General features: G+C 41.8%; 2 protein-coding genes across 5 annotated transcripts in view; one reads left to right on the top strand and one right to left on the bottom strand.

Moving 5' to 3' along the window:
* Window positions 1-16,004, top strand: part of CCDC146 (coiled-coil domain containing 146) — a 177,279-nt gene that overhangs the window by 45,476 nt on the left and 115,799 nt on the right. The gene's annotated exons all lie outside the window — the stretch shown is intronic.
* On the bottom strand, window positions 2,186-10,802 carry FGL2 (fibrinogen like 2). Its single transcript, XM_073652279.1, has 2 exons — window positions 10,132-10,802; window positions 2,186-3,482 (listed from the first exon to the last, which is right to left on the bottom strand). Exons 1-2 carry the CDS (start codon window positions 10,688-10,690, stop codon window positions 2,776-2,778), a joined length of 1,266 nt encoding a protein of 421 aa, XP_073508380.1. The 5' UTR covers window positions 10,691-10,802; the 3' UTR covers window positions 2,186-2,775.

The following is a 16,004-nucleotide window of genomic DNA, read 5'->3' on the forward strand; positions in this document are numbered from 1 at the left end:
AAAAAATGAAATTTATACTCACCTTCCGTTGTCTTCCCGGTGTTATCTCCCCCGTGTCCAGTGTGTTGGGCGGCTCGCACTATTGTGAAGGACCTGCGGTGACGTCATTGAGCCATGTGATGGGTCACAATACTCAGTGACGTCATGGCAGGTCCTTCACAACAGCGCGAGCATTGCAATAGACTGGACGGAGCGGACAAAACACCGGGAGAACATCGGAAGGTGAGTATAAACTTTATTTTTTATTTTTTATTTTTTTTTTACAGTTACTATGGTACCCAGGTCTGGATGAGAGTCTCCTCTTCTCCAAACCCGGGTACCATCCGCACATAGAAACAAATAATATCTGTGTGTACAAATGTACTGACACGGATATTATGCATTTCAATGCAAGTCAATGGCAGCTATTACGCTGCGTGTCCGCAAAATTAATGGACATGCTGCGGATTTTTGAGCACAGCATAAACGCTGCGGAAAAATCCGCAGCATGGGCATTGACATTACGGCTTGTCATTGGGGACCATGGGGGGCGGATTACCAAGCGTTTCCCAAGCGTTTACGCTGCGGAAATTCCGCAGCATAAACGCTTGGAAAACGCGTAGTGGGCACGCAGCCTTACTCCCCTCTCTGCCTGATATCACTGTCAGTACGCCTGCACTTTTACTGGGCTGTCTCTTGACAGCATGGTTGATTTTGTCTTTGTCCTCTGTTTGTGAGCTGGCTTGTTCATGTTTTTCCCTCAACTCACTCTACAGGCCAGCAGCTTCTCTATGGGCACGACCCAGGGGTCCCCGCACAGGGCTTATTCCTGTACAGGGTAAAAGAGTGAATACCAGTGAGCCTTTGAGACCTGCTAAGTGGAGTGGATAGCTTATTGTCTGTCTGTAGATTTATATTTAAGTTGACGAATTCCTAACAAAACTATTTTATAGCTGTACTATGTGAGGATCATATTTTATCCAGTAACACAACTTAAACTTTGCCCGCTCACATGTTTACTTTGATATTTTACAAGATTAACATTCAGCCCTAAAATGGTAAAGTCCTAAGTCAAGTGCATGTCGTGCATTCCAGTATGGGAAGTGAAAACCTCTGACTGCTTCACCACGCGGAGTTGTAGGAAGGAAAACTAGAAAATGTGCAGTTTCACTATTATCACGAAAGAAAGACTCGAACAATAATGTTGTGTTTCTCATTTATTCTGTGCTGCTAGAACATTCTTAGGCCGTATTACAATATACAGACAGTATAATAAAATATATTCTCTTTAGAAACATCTAATAACAAGCACGTTCTTCATAAATACAGCGAGTATAGGTACCTACAGCCAATAAATATAATGTCTCTCATCCTACATTATGGACTTAATCAGTCACATCTGTTCGTTATTGCAAGTGCGGTAAGAAAATGAATGATGGACACTTTATTTATTAGAGGACTGGAATCTAGTGGAAAGTAATAAAAAAGATTCTTTTTTCCCATTAAAAGAGGTTGTCCGCATTATCTTTTTTTTCACAGATGTGTTAGGTACAGGATAATTAGAGATGAGTTGATCACTTGACACAACCCTGATTCATGGTTCAGGTCAATGCTCTTTGGCCTTGGACAGGAGCTGTGAGAATTTCTTGACCTTCCAGACTCCTCTTATTATTTGCTGTGCTGGTGTGTCATCATCTGTGCGCGACACAACGCACAGATGACATCACACCAGACCAGAGAATCAAACACCGCACCAAGGAACCCAGAAGGTCAGGAACTTTGCTAAGCTCCTGTGCATGAACAGAGAGCACTGACCTGGACCATGAATCAGGGCTACACGAAGCGATCCGCTCATCTCTAATAATAATGCATAAGCTTTACAGGTACTCCTCCTACATTTGTTATTGCAGCACTTCTGTTCTCAAACTGACGACTGATGGAGGAGCATGTGCCCAGCCTAGTCCATCAGCCTCCTCCAATTGTAATTCATGTACAGTGTTCAATGTGTTGCTTCTTCCTTTCATTCTTTGTTTTGTCTGTAGGGAAGATAAATCAGCCATCACTGATTTGTGATCCTGACGTCCTATGAGCATTTCTGGTCATGGATTTGCTGACATTGTTACCAGGATCTCAGTGATTAGAAGTAATCATAGTTGCATTACAGCAGGAAATCTGTCAGAAAGCCAGGATCTGGGACATGTGGGCCACGGTGTTTGAAGTGAGATTGATTTCCATGTAATAATTTAGTTTACGAATATGACGCAGCTTATAAACTGTATGTAGATTGTACTCAGACGACACCATATTTACAGATAGATGACACATGAGAGATAGCTACTTGTATGCCATTATCACAATGCTGCTGTCACATTTATTACATATTTATATCGGAGTAAGCAGTCAGTAGTCTAATAATGCCACCCTATTTATCAGAGCTGTTTCAGCAGGTTGTCATCTGCTAGTTATTGCCAGCACCCTCCTTTATTTGTGCACAGTTTCCTGCATGTCAGGTGGGTGTCAGAAGGGTTTTAGGTGCAAAGGTGTGTACTCCATAAAGGTTCGATCTGTAGGTATCACAGCGTGAACTTGTGTACTAAAGAGCCTCAGTATCACCTTAGATCATATGGTTATAGTAGCTCCTTCCCTAGTAAGCCCTGGTAGCACTTAGTACATAACCTTTTAATTACTTTCTCAGTTTTCAAGATCTTTGAAAATAATTAGTAGACAAGAATATTCCTAGAGATATGATTACATTTACTGTATGCTTTGACAGTTTCTCACATACCATGTTTGTGTTTATGTTGAAAAGTCTTTTGGTCTGATCATCATCCTTGCAGCCTTAAAAGCTTGCCTGAAACTGTTTATGTTCTCCTCAGAAACACCTTGCCACGTACCCCAGAAAATCCCATTCCGCACTCCCTTGTATTCTTTCTCATAGTATTTCCCATTAAGATTTGCAGACATGCATGCATCAAACCACCATCCAGAACTATAGTAAGCTCCACAGTTTCCAGAAGGATACCTGTCATTGTCCTTGTCTGGGGTAGTGAAAAATTTTTGGTCATGGTTATACTGTTTGCTGAAGTGGAGTGCATCACCAGCCGTTCCACTATAGCCATTGACTGACAATTTATACTTAAGATATTCATTGGCCACATAGAACTGGTCATAAATGGCATATTCTTTAATACCCTTAAAGTCCTCAAGTTCAATTCTAAGTATCATGTTACTACTTTTAGACAAGAGATGAAGCCTATCATTTCCTAACCAAAACTCCCCACTAAGGTTGCCAAAACCATTTTTGTATTCATCCCATGTCCTATTAAAGCTTATGCGGCCATCTTCACGCCTCTGCACCACCGTCCAACCTCCACCCATAGATTCCATATCGCAGAAGACTTCAAATGTCTTATTTCTTGGATCTGGCATAACTTGGTAAATGCCATTTAGCCTTTTGCCCAACTTGTAGTAGTCCGAACAGTCTTTGAAGAAAATCTGTATGTCTAAAATTGAAAAGGATAAAGAGGAAACTTTAGGCAGCTGTATGAAAACCACCGTTACCTGTGATCGGCTCACAAGTGGAATAGAAGATACTGTGAAAATACATTGGATCAATGGATCTCATATACACTACCGTTCAAAAGTTTGGGGTCATTTAGAAATTTCATTATTTTTTAAAGAAAAACACATTTTTTTCAATGAAGCTAACATTAAATTAATCAGAAATACACTCTATACATTGTTAATGTGGTAAATGACTATTCTAGCTGCAAACGTCTTGTTTTTATTGCAATATCTACACAGGTGTATAGAGGCCCATTTCCAACAACCACCACTCCAGTGTTTTAATGGTACATTGTGTTTGCTAACTGTGCAAGAAGGCTAATGGATGTTTAGAAAACCCTAGAAAACCCTTGCACAAGTATGTTAGCCCAGCTGAAAATGGTTTGGCTGATTTGAGAAGCTATAAAATTGACCTTCCTTTGAGCTAGTTTAGAATCTGGAGCATTACATTTGTTTGTTCTATGAAACTCTCAAAATGACCAGAAAAAAAGAACTTTCATGTGAAACTCGACAGTCTATTCTTGTTATTAGAAATGAAGGCTATTGCATGCGAAAAATTGCCAATAAACGGAAGATTTCCTACAGTAGTGTGTACTACTCCGTTCAGAGGAGAGCACAAACAGGCTCTAACCAGAGTAGAAAGAGAAGTGGGAGGCCCTGCTGCACAACTGAGCAACAAGACAAGTACATTAGAGTCTCTAGTTTGAGAAATCGACGCCTCACAGCTCTTCAACTGGCAGCTTCATTAAATAGTACACGCAAAACGCCAGTGTCAACGTCTACAGTGAAGAGGCGACTCCGGGATGCTGGCCTTCAGGGCAAAGTGGCAAAGAAAAAGCCATATCTGAGACTGGCTAATAAAAGGAAAAGATTAATATGGGCAAAAGAACACAGACATTGGACAGAGGAAGATTGGAAAAAAGTTTTATGGACAGACGAATCAAAGTTTGAGGTGTTTGAATCACACAGAAGAACATTTGTGAGACGCAGAACAACTGAAAAGATGCTGGAAGAGTGCCTGACGCCATCTGTCAAGCAAGGTGGAGGTAATGTGATGGTCTTTGGTACTGGTAAAGTGGGAGATTTGTACAAGGTAAATGGGATTTTCAATAAGGAAGGCTATCACTCCATTTTGCAACGCCATGCCATACCCTGTGGACAGTGCTTGATTGGAGCCAATTTCATCCTACAACAGGACAATGACCCAAAGCACACCTCCAAATTAAGCATGAACTTTTTAGGGAAGAAGCAGGCAGCTGGTATTCTATCTGTAATGGAGTGGCCAACGCAGTCACCAGATCTCATCCCCATTGAGCTATTGTGGGAGCAGCTTGACCATATGGTGCGCAAAAAGTGCCCATCAAGCCAATCCAACTTGTAGGAGGGGCTTCAGGAAGCATGGGGGGAAATTTCTCAAGATTACCTCAGCAAATTAAAAGCTAGAATGCCAAAGGTCTGCAATGCTGTACATGCTGCAAAGGGAGCATTCTGTGACAAAAGCAAAGCTTGAAGGAGAAAGTTATTCTTTCAAATAAAAATCATTATTTCTAACCTTGTCAATGTCTGGACTACATTTTCTATTCATTTTGCAACTCATTTGATAAATAAAAGTATGAGTTTTCATGGAAAACACAAAATTGTCTGGGTGACCCCAAACTTTTGAACGGTAGTGTATGACTGTCCATTTTACCTGTATACTGTTAGTTCTGTAACAGCGTGGCAATCACAAAGGGGTCAGTTACTTCACTATAGTCTGCATAGGCTTGAAAGGGAACTGTCCTCTAGTATTAAAATCTTACTATATGTCAAATGACCTGAATGTGAATAAAGGTCGAGCATTCATACCAACTTATATTCCAGTTCATCTCTTTAGATTTTTATTTCAAGTTTTTGCCCTCAGTGCAAATAATGGCATGGCCTCCCTTTTCTTTGAACTGGGCATTATGTTTATATAGCTCCCCTTCGCAGGGTGTCCATTAGTCACGTTCTAGGTCCTGCTTGACCCTTATTCACATTCATTTAATTTGACATATGGTAAGGTTTTAATACTAGAGGATAGGACCGTCCCAAATAGGGTCGTCTTGACACGGTGGGATGGCTTTTGCGTTTTTTTGATCAAAACCACGTAAACTAAGTACCCTATATTATTTTCATGCACTATTGCTATTTTGTTTTTATCTTAGGTTTTGTCTGTTTAGTGGCCCGTGTGAACATACGCCTACGTGTTGCATGCATACCAACTTATATTCCAATTGATCTACTTGTTTTTTTTTTAGTCCAAGTATTGCCAATGGTGTAGGATATATAGCGCAGCACATTATTAACCCCTTCCCGACATGGACAATTTCAATTTTTGCAATTTTGTTTTTTGATCCCCTTCTTCCAAGGCTATAACTTTTTTATTTCTTTGTCCACATAGATGTATTAGGGCTTGGTTTTGTAGGATAAATTGTACTTTTGAGTGACACTATTCATTTTACCACATAGTGTACTGGAGCACAGGAAAAAAAAATCCAACTGTGGTGAAAATGCGAAAAACACGCAATTCTGACATTGATTTTTGGGAACTGTTTTCACGACGTACATTGTGTGGTAAAAATGACCTAGAAATATGGTTCAATACAATTACAGCGACACCAAACTTACCCTTTTTTAAATTATTTTAGTGGTGGAAAGAAATTCTAAATTTGTAAAAAAAAAATAATTTTGATTGTGTCGCCATTTTCCGAGACCCTTAACCTTTTCATTCTTTGGTCGATAGAGCAGTGTGGGGTCTTGTTTTTTGAGAGACAATGTTTTTTAATGATTCCATTTTGAGATAGATAGATATGACACATTTTGATTGCCACAAAAAAATGCAGTAAGAAGCAATGTGGCAGCCAAAAAAATTTAATTTTGGTGATTTTAATTTTTCTGTTTACGGTGTTTACAGATCGGGTTAACTAATTTTATATTTTGATAGATCTGACTTTTCTGGATTTTTTGTAATATCTTTATTTTTAGGGGTGAGGGGAGTGGGGTGATTTGATCTTTGTATTTTGTTTTTTTTTCATTTTTTTTTTCATGTTTTTTAAAACATTTTTACTGTATTTATTAGTCCCATTAGGGGACTAGAACCTGAAACAATCTGATTGCTTGAGCTGTATACAGTAATGTCACAGTATTGCTGTGTATAGCAAAAATCACTCACCTTTGAAGCCCAGATACAGGCTCGGTTTCAGTTGAGCTTTTTGAGGGCAGGCATAGAGGTCTTCAGCTGACCCCAGCTGCCATAGCAACCCAATGGTTATCATAGCAAGGGTGCCAATGGGCATATGGAATGCCCACATGCCTGCATTTTGCCATTGTCATAGATTGACAGGTTAACAGTTGCATGCGGAGCTCCGCTTCACCCTCTGTTATTAGAGTCAGATCCTGGCTGTGACACACAGCTATCATCTGCCGGCTATGGGCAGGCTCAGCCCCGGAGCCTGCTGCATACACCCACTCCTATGTACGGCGGATGTCGGTAAGGGGTTATTAAGGGCAATGGAAACACCTTGCTGTCAGTTTACTTATCTTATACATTTCTAGGAGGAATAGCAGGCATGCATGTATTGAGACAGGAATGAGAGCTGACAAATCATTTTCAAGAGGTCATTTTCACACAACTTGGTTTTAGAGGAATACAGTTTAAAGTACGGCATTTCTAGCCATATTTTTTAAAATTCAGATTGGCCTAGCAGCCAAGGAAAATAAGTGTTTTTTTACTTTACTGCACCCCACTAATTTCCAGAACATTCTTCCCATGACTCTTAACCTCTGTAGATTCTCGTGACCCATGTGTTACGTCACCTAGAGGATGAGATTTTTTTTTTCATCCTGGAGACTATTAATTACAGGAGAGCTTTCCAAAATACACTGATGTCAGCATTTGTTATTATTGGGAGGCTAATGGTTCAGATATCTTCTCTAGTTTGGATCTGACATTTAACGTGAACAATTTCAAAAAAGGTTTTCTGGTAGGCAAAATAGACATTATCTAGGAAAGAAGATCACTAAGCGCAAGACTTGGCTTGCCACAAAGGAAGGGTGGATAATGTCACAGCACATTGGTTTCCTCTTTTATTTATTGGTTAATTCCCCGGACATTTCATTTTCCAGATGTTTCTAGGAGATAAAGTATTATAGATGTAGTTATCCATCTTTGGCTAAGTGGCTAAAGGAAGTGACAGAAGTGAACTGAACCTTATGTCCCATACACATAAACATCAATATTTCATCCTGATCTCATTTAGGAAACACTGGTATAACATGGGAAGTGTAGCGTGTACTTACTGTACGTGAACACGCACTAGTGAGGTGACCTCACATAGAGATGTTCTTATGTGTCATGTTTTCGTTGATTTATATTCTTTTAATGGTATGAATGTACTTGTCACTGCAGACTAAAGCCCCGATTCATTAAGACTGGCGTTTCGTACACCAGTATTAATGAATCGGTCGTGCAAGAATAAGAGTCCCTGAATTCATTAAGAGGCGAAGATTTTTCTGGTGGAAGTACTTTGCTGAATAGACCCCTAGATGTTTTCTGTTCCAGGAGGCCTGGGAAGTTAATTTTTGAACAAAATGCAATATACCCTATATCTTCATTAGTTTATTCTAGGTTTAACCATGTAACATTTTGGGCTGTGCTTCAGGGGCTATACCATGTTTAACCATCAGTTATACTACTATATAATCTACTTAACTTTGAATCTTGGGAATAACCCTTATTACCTAAGCATAGGTGATATCTTGCTGATCGGTGAAGGTCTGCTGCTGGGAGAGCTGTCAATCACTTACAGGACCGCCCACTGGACCCAAAATCCCAGAAAGAGCCAAGGTTTAAATTAATAAAATAAAGGTTATACTGAGTCTTTTCTTATAAAATGATATTTATCAGTCTGCTCAGCTCTACCTGCTCTATAATATCCTGACTGCATTTTCATGGTGACAGGTTCTCTTTAAAGGGAACTATTCATCAGGTTTTATGCCTCTAACTAATGCCATCTATATAAAGGCTGATTAGTCATCAGGTTTGTATGCCCCTAACTAATGCCATCTATATAAAGGCTGATATAAAATGCTGATTACATCCATACTTTTATTTGAGAAATCTGGGTTTATGTTTTAGAGAAATGTATTGTTGAATTGTGAGGCAATGAGCCACTAGGTCAGTAGCCGGGCACTGTACTTACAACTCTGTTGCCTCTCTCCCTTTTTCCCACTCAGGGAAAAAAATTCTCTAAAATGTAAGACTATATTTCTAAAATAAAGGTATTCATGTAACCAATATTAAAATGCCTTTACACAGATCGCATTGGTTTGGAGTATAAAAGCCTGATGACAAGATCCCTTAAACCATTTTTGTTTACATTGATCAATGGGGTTTAAAATTGATTGCCTGTGCTCAGATGAGACCATCATGGTTTCATTGGTGTTGATCTGACATCTGAGCCCTCGCCTATCAGTGGAGTCATAGGCCTACAGCACTCTTGTGCCCTCTTTGGTGACACTGGAACAATGGGCCTGCTCATATGGTTGTTGAATCTGCTACCACAGCTTGTCCCTTTAATTATGCACATCGGCATGGCTTCCAAACCCCAGCTGATCATACATTGAAGGGTTATGGGTCCCAGTTAAAACAGTTAAAATGCATTAGAATGAAAGGTTAATTTTAACTCAAATTGTTATGGCTAGGTTATAGACAGTAACACCCATTTGACAGCTTTAAAAAGGCAGCCCATCTTTCTATACATTTCTGCAATGTATGATATTCCACATTCGTTTCTATTCTCTCCGTATATATGAACATCACTTTAGCTTTAACAAGCCCCTAGGAAGTCGTTTTGAACTCAGCAAGCCCTGCTCTCTTACTAAAATCAGATGCCAAATCCTTCTTGTGGAAAATATTTTGTCCAAGACTGTAACAGATGCCAACTCGTACATGCACCTGTTTCTTTGTTTTTTGTTTTTTATTCAACTCTCTAGTTTTCAAATTCATTTTTATCACATCATTAAACTCAATTCTTATTTCCCAGATCTTTCCAAATAAAGGTTTCTTTTTAGGAGAACATCAGGTTACAAACTAGAAGAGACTTGTAGAACATAGCAGAGAACAGGGCCCTTGGAACAGAAATGTTTTCTTAAACTAAAGTAGTCCTCCTCATTACTGGCATTTGGTAAATCTGAAGTTTCCCATTGTTTGTTCCTCCGGTGCCAGGAGTAAATGTTCTTTAAAAACACCGATACTATACCATGCATCTGAAATGTGTTGTTACTTTACTGTTTTGTAATCTGGTATTCTTTTATATTCATTACTAGAGTCTTGCTTAGGCAAGTTAGTGTGTATAAGGATCAGAATGTAGTAATACTTTTATATCACTTTATGTGGAAAAGAATGCAGATTTCACTTCGGCTTATTTGCCTATTTGTATCATCTGCCAAAAACATCTGCTAGTGCTGTCTGCTTGTTTCTGGGGAGAAAGCTATATATACTATATACTGGTATAGTAGAAGACGTTATAGTAACATATACACAAGAGACAAGAAAAAAAGGCGGCTTACCTCTTATTCCTTCCTTAGCTTGGCAGTTGTCAGAACACTTGTTCGCATTGTCGAATGTGGATGACAGGTTTGCCATCTTCCTGTCAATGTAATCGTCCACATTGTTCATGCTCATCTTCTCCATCTGATCCTGCAGGTTGGTAATCTGGGTGCGTGCATTCTTCAGACTTATGGACATTTTCTTCATCTTAGACTGCAGATCTTGCATTTGATTCACCTGTCCTCCATCAGGGACCTCTGTGTTCTCCTTCTCTGTGTTTTCATCTGCCTGCAGTTTGCAATCTTGACATGATTTCTTAAGGTTATTAACCATTTCTTTAAGGCTCTGTACTTCCTTCAGTGTTTTTTCAAGAAGCTGCCACTGCTTAGGTAACTGAATTGTCATAGGAGGCAAAGTTACCTGATAGGGGCAGTTCCCGTCTTCATCACATTTACCTCCATTCTTCATTTTTATAGGACAGGCATTGCCAGGGTTTCCTGCTGGAACAATCTCTTGTTCTGCACCAGCGTGCCATGCTGACAATGCAGCAAAGGTTATCAGACACAATAGAGACTTCATAATTGCGACGAATGGAGCGAGAGCCTCAGCTCAGTTTATATAGGACCCGTGGCAGTGCTGCAACAAGGAGCATTCACTGTTCTCAGAAATGGGTGGGAACTCTTACAAAATATTGTCAGATAGATGCAAACGAGAACTTCCTGACAACGTGATAGAGGAAAAAAAGTTTTTTCTATTTTGGACAGCAGCTGAAAATAGATTACCGAGAAGCAGTAAAGTAAAAGTGAAATGATAAAAGTGGAAGAAGAGTTGTGAAATGTTACGTTCACATTTGGTCCTATTTTTTATAGCAGATATATTAGGGCAGTATTAGGAAGATATACACAAATAATAACACCTACACAAATCCAACACAAGACCAATAATGAAATATGAAATCTTTATTGAAAACTAAGTGGACAAAACACATAAATGAAAAACATATACAACAAAAAAGACAAGATAAAATAAATGAAGGTGGAGGAATACAGTGCAAAAGTTATGATGTAAATGTACAGTAAAGAGTGACCCAGACAAAATAATTAATCAGATAGAAGATCCTACAGACCTTGTTAGAGATCAAAAAGTGCTTGGTTCTTGATATTCCTATCTATAAATATAGTAAAGAAAATGCAGAGGGCAAAAATATGAATGTATAAATACAACAAATAAAGTGCCAGTGCACAATAAAAACATGCAGCTCTTAAAGGGGTACTCCGGGGAGGTAAAAAAAATGTGTACTGTCCCTGCCTCCATAAACTATAAAGATGAGATGTTAAGTTCTATTATCTTTAGAGCACTTGTAATTCAGTGTGACAGGAGCTGCTCCTCACTGCTCCCCCCTCCCGTGTGGGACAATACGTCACACAGCGTAACTTGTGGCCTAAGGACCAAATGTAGCCTGCAATGAAATTCTGTGAAATGCAAAACATCTGGTTACAGATATGCTTGCCTGTGGCTGGTTTCTGCTGAAAGGAATTGTTATGCACACGCCCGGGCTAAGCGGCGTGTGCGTGTGATTGGTAGTGATTCCACTGGACCGTGCCGGAGAGTGAATGCCTGGAGGGGCGTGACTAAGTATTCACCCGATCCGACCAGGGTCGCACGACGGCATACGACGCCAGTGCACCAAGGAGGAACCGAGCAGAGGGACCAGGTGCTACTCCAGGACAGACCCCGGACACGGCTGTTGACCCACACAGGGAAATACAGGAACAGGCTGGTAGGCTGGCACACAGACTGGAGGGTATAGGCAGGCACGACTGGTATGCAGGCAGGCGGGTATGCAGGCAGGGGGGTAAAGGCAAGCACAGCTAGAGTGCAGACAGGGAGGCACTAGCAGGTAGGAACACAGGCGGGATAGGACCCAGTACACACCGGGACTCAGGAACAATACAGGCAGAGGGTTACAGGCAAGCACAGCTAGAGTGCAGACAAGGCTGAGCAGGGAGGACAGGGCTCTGTTCACACAGAACAGACAGGAAGGGAAAGACAGAGCCAGATACTCACACAGTACTTGCAGAGACAACAAGCAGGAGTTAGGTACGAGTTCAGACTCTGCAGAAAAAGGAAGGGAACGGACATAGAGGCAAAACAGGTAAAGGACAGGAGAGAGTTCAGACTGGAACTGAGTGTACGGAGGAGACCGACACTGCAGAGGGATACAGGAGCGGGTCTGGGAATACGGCCCCCAGAGAGGCGGAACGAACAGGCAAGGAGCGTGTTCAGACAGGACAGACCAGACGCAGGAGCGGGTCTAGGAAATCGGCCACTAGAAGGCGGAACGAACAGGCAAGGAGCGTGTTCAGACAGGACAGACCAGACACAGGAGCGGGTCTAGGAAATCGGCCACTAGAAGGCGAGAGGAACAGGCTAGGAGCGTGTTCAGACAGGACAGACAAGAGAACACAGAAAGGAGTCAGTTCAGACACGGGAGCTGAAACCGCAAAGCAGGAGACATACAGGACTCAGTTCAGACACGGGAGCTGATACCGCAAAGCAGGAGACATACAGGACTCAGTTCAGACACGGGAGCTGATACCGCAAAGCAGGAGACATACAGGACTCAGTTCAGACACAGGAGCTGATACCGCAAAGCAGGAGACATACAGGACTCAGTTCAGACACGGGAACTGATACAAAAAGCAGGAGACAAGAGACGGGACCTGGCACCTTCAGAGTGCAAGCACACACTGAAGGAAACACTATGCACAGGCAGGGATAGAAGGGAGCTGCTGAGCTATATACCAAGTGACAGACAGCAATAGGCTGAGGACGCACAAGGGGTGTGACCCACAGCAGGTACAAAAGGCAGGAAGTGATCGGGCGCCGCCCTTAAGCAGCAGAAACAGACACAAACAGACAGCATGGAGGGAAGCCAGAGAGACATTCTGGACAGGAGATCAAGTGCGCCCTCTTGCACAGTGGGAGATGGACCACCATGCAAGGACGCCGCCAGGTATGTTACAGGAATAGATAAGATGGTGAGGTGGCCAAGCATAAGTGAGCCTATTTTCATTGTAGTTTATGGGAGTAATGAAACACTTTGCTTTTTTTCAGCAATTCATGTAATTTACAATATAGTGATGCGTGCCCACAGAAGTTTGCTCTCACTCTGTTGATAGTTGGGAGTCCTAGAAGTGTAATCTGCACATAATATACATGTATAACATATAGTTTGATATGCCATAAATAAATGTCTCAGAAAGTAATGCCCTTTAAAAAAAAATTCTTGTGACCCTTGGGATTTTTTTTAATCTGCCAGTGTGACCGTTAGAGCAGAAAAGATTATCCACCCCTGGTCTAGCATAAATGGCACAATAAATTTGGGGCCATTTTACATGGTTATAAACATGCTTATTATATATTCATATTTTTTGTGTTTGTTATGAAATGTCAGTTCTAAAATTCCTTCTAGCTGAATACTTCAATTTTTTTTTAATTATTATTTATTGGTCATCATAAATAATACTAGGCAAAGATTTTGGCATATTCGTTTTTTAATTTGCAGGGTATCAGCTACTGTTCAGCCGCTCATCCTGATTGTAACCTCCTTTCATTTATAGAAAGAAGACTCAGGACTGAGGGGTAACGTTTCTCCTTGTGGAGAATGACATGGCCTGGCATGCAAGTGTGAGGAGGCTTATAGGCCATTCAGTTCTCCTCTGGGAAATTAAATATGCACATAGAAAGAAGACTCACACTGTTCACGTCATTATCCTCAACCATTCACACTCAACTTATCATAGTGGCCCATTTGCTACAAAATGAAAAGAAATTGATAGGAAGAATTCAGCCTTTCCTCCTGTAAAGTAGGGGCACCACGAAATAACGCTACATGACTCCACTTTCTGGAATCATGTTGATATTGTAGATGGGTGCAGTCATATGTTTAAAGGGAACCTGTGAGCTGATTCATGCTGCCCGTGCCACAGACTGCATGAATCAGACACAAGTTCTTGCATTCTGTTTTATGTTTTACTCTTGAGAGTCCTCCGTGCCCTGTTGTGTATAAATATGCGACTCTTCAGATTTTGGGTTATACTAGCCTGATGAAGAGACCTGAGTAGTCTCGAAAGCTTGCAATCTGTTACCATCTTTTCAGTTATCCATTAAAAGGTATCAACCACTGAGGACCCTCAAATCTAAATATTTTTCTATCTACTGGCTAACACGGTACAAATATATATTGGTTGAAAGCCCAGCTGACAACTAGTTGACTAGCCTATTAGGTATGCCATGCTGGCTTCTCACCGTGCACCCCCATCTAGACTGACACAACTCTCTCTATGTATGTTTATAGCATCCTGGGCAAACTGCAGCCGGGGCCACATCCGACCCTTTGACTGTTCCTGTTCAGCCCACGGACCAGGACAACCAATTGGCTGAGTCGAGGGAGTTCAGTGCCAAATGGCACTGCAACACCGCCCACCAGTGGTTCACAGGATGCAGAAACAGTTGAATACAATAGAGCAGGGGTGTGGAAACTATTTTCGATATTTACATAATCATTCGAGGGTCGCACAAAATGATCAACTTGAAAATGAACCTGCTATATTGGGTCAAACAGTTAATTAACTAACCCAGAATGGGATGGCTGGAACTGCTTCTCTTTGGTGAGATGATTGATGTTAGGTGGTATTGATCATGTTACTAAATGCAAATGCTTTTCCAGGTTTGCGTTGGTTTGGAGCGCAGTCAACTCTTTATGAAGATAAGTTTTGTAAAGAATTTGCAGCATTAAGTTGTTCTGAAAACTGATTTATATATAATAGTGCATTTCTCCTCACAGTGGGAAATTCATCACTGCTCACATTACATTAATAAAATGCAAACAGTGAGAGTTCTGCAGTTTCATAGCATGCACATTACAGGAAAGTGGGGTTGGAGCATGTACATCAAGGGTGACCATGGGGCTGGAGTATGTACATTACAGGAGACAGTGGGGCAGGAACATGCACATCAAGGGTGACAGTGGGGTAGGAGTATGTACATCAAGGGTGACAGTGGGGCTGGAGCATGTACATCACAGGAGACAGTGGGGCTGGAGCATGTACATCACAGGAGACAGTGGGGCTGGAGCATGTACATCACAGGAGACAGTGGGGCTGGAGCATGTACATCACAGGAGGCAGTGGGGCTGGAGCATGTACGTCACAGGAGACAGTGGGGCTGGAGCATGTACATCACAGGAGACAGTGGGGCTGGAGCATGTACATCACAGGAGACAGTGGGGCTGGAGCATGTACATCACAGGAGACAGTGGGGCTGGAGCATGTACATCACAGGAGACAGTGGGGCTGGAGCATGTACATCACAGGAGACAGTGGGGCTGGAGCATGTACATCACAGGAGACAGTGGGGCTGCCACTGCTGTCTTCATCTGTGGGATAGGAGTGCATTGCGCGTTATCTCTTCCCACGAAATATGTCCAGACTCTAACACTGGCCAGCATCTGGACATCACTCCTCAATGCATGTGCCCCAGCGTTCTCACAGTTCTCGCATGAATGAATTAAAGATCCATCAAAACTCGATCGCCGTCCCGGCACTGCGGTCCCCAGGAATCTGCCCAGGGGCCGGAGAAAAGGTCATCTGCGGCCAGCTGGCCTGAGATTCCCCACACCTGCAATAGAGGAACAGGGAGCCATTCAAGCGATGACGTCAGTCTCGGTCTACGCGCAGCACAGGCCAGGGCAGAGCATCAGGGGGATCGGGGCAAGGTAAATAGTAAGTCAATCAGTACTTGTAGGGATGGCTGTGGAGGCATTAAACCATGCTCGGAACTGTTGGGGATCGTGAAAGTCCCAGGACAATTTTTACACACCCCGTCAGAT

This window comes from Phyllobates terribilis, unplaced genomic scaffold, assembly GCF_046119375.1.
Source record: "Phyllobates terribilis strain yellow unplaced genomic scaffold, ASM4611937v1 Scaffold_11__3_contigs__length_659146591, whole genome shotgun sequence".
NCBI classification, from domain to species: domain Eukaryota; kingdom Metazoa; phylum Chordata; class Amphibia; order Anura; family Dendrobatidae; genus Phyllobates; species Phyllobates terribilis.

What these genes read in the sequence shown, in the direction of transcription:
- FGL2 (XM_073652279.1), bottom strand. Translation starts at nt 10,690, where the DNA reads ATGAAGTCTCTATTGTGTCTGATAACCTTTGCTGCATTGTCAGCATGG. An exon ending in AGCTAAGGAAGGAATAAGAG is followed by an intron (nt 3,483 to 10,131) that starts GTAAGCCGCCTT and finishes TTTCAATTTTAG; the next exon opens with ACATACAGATTTTCTTCAAA.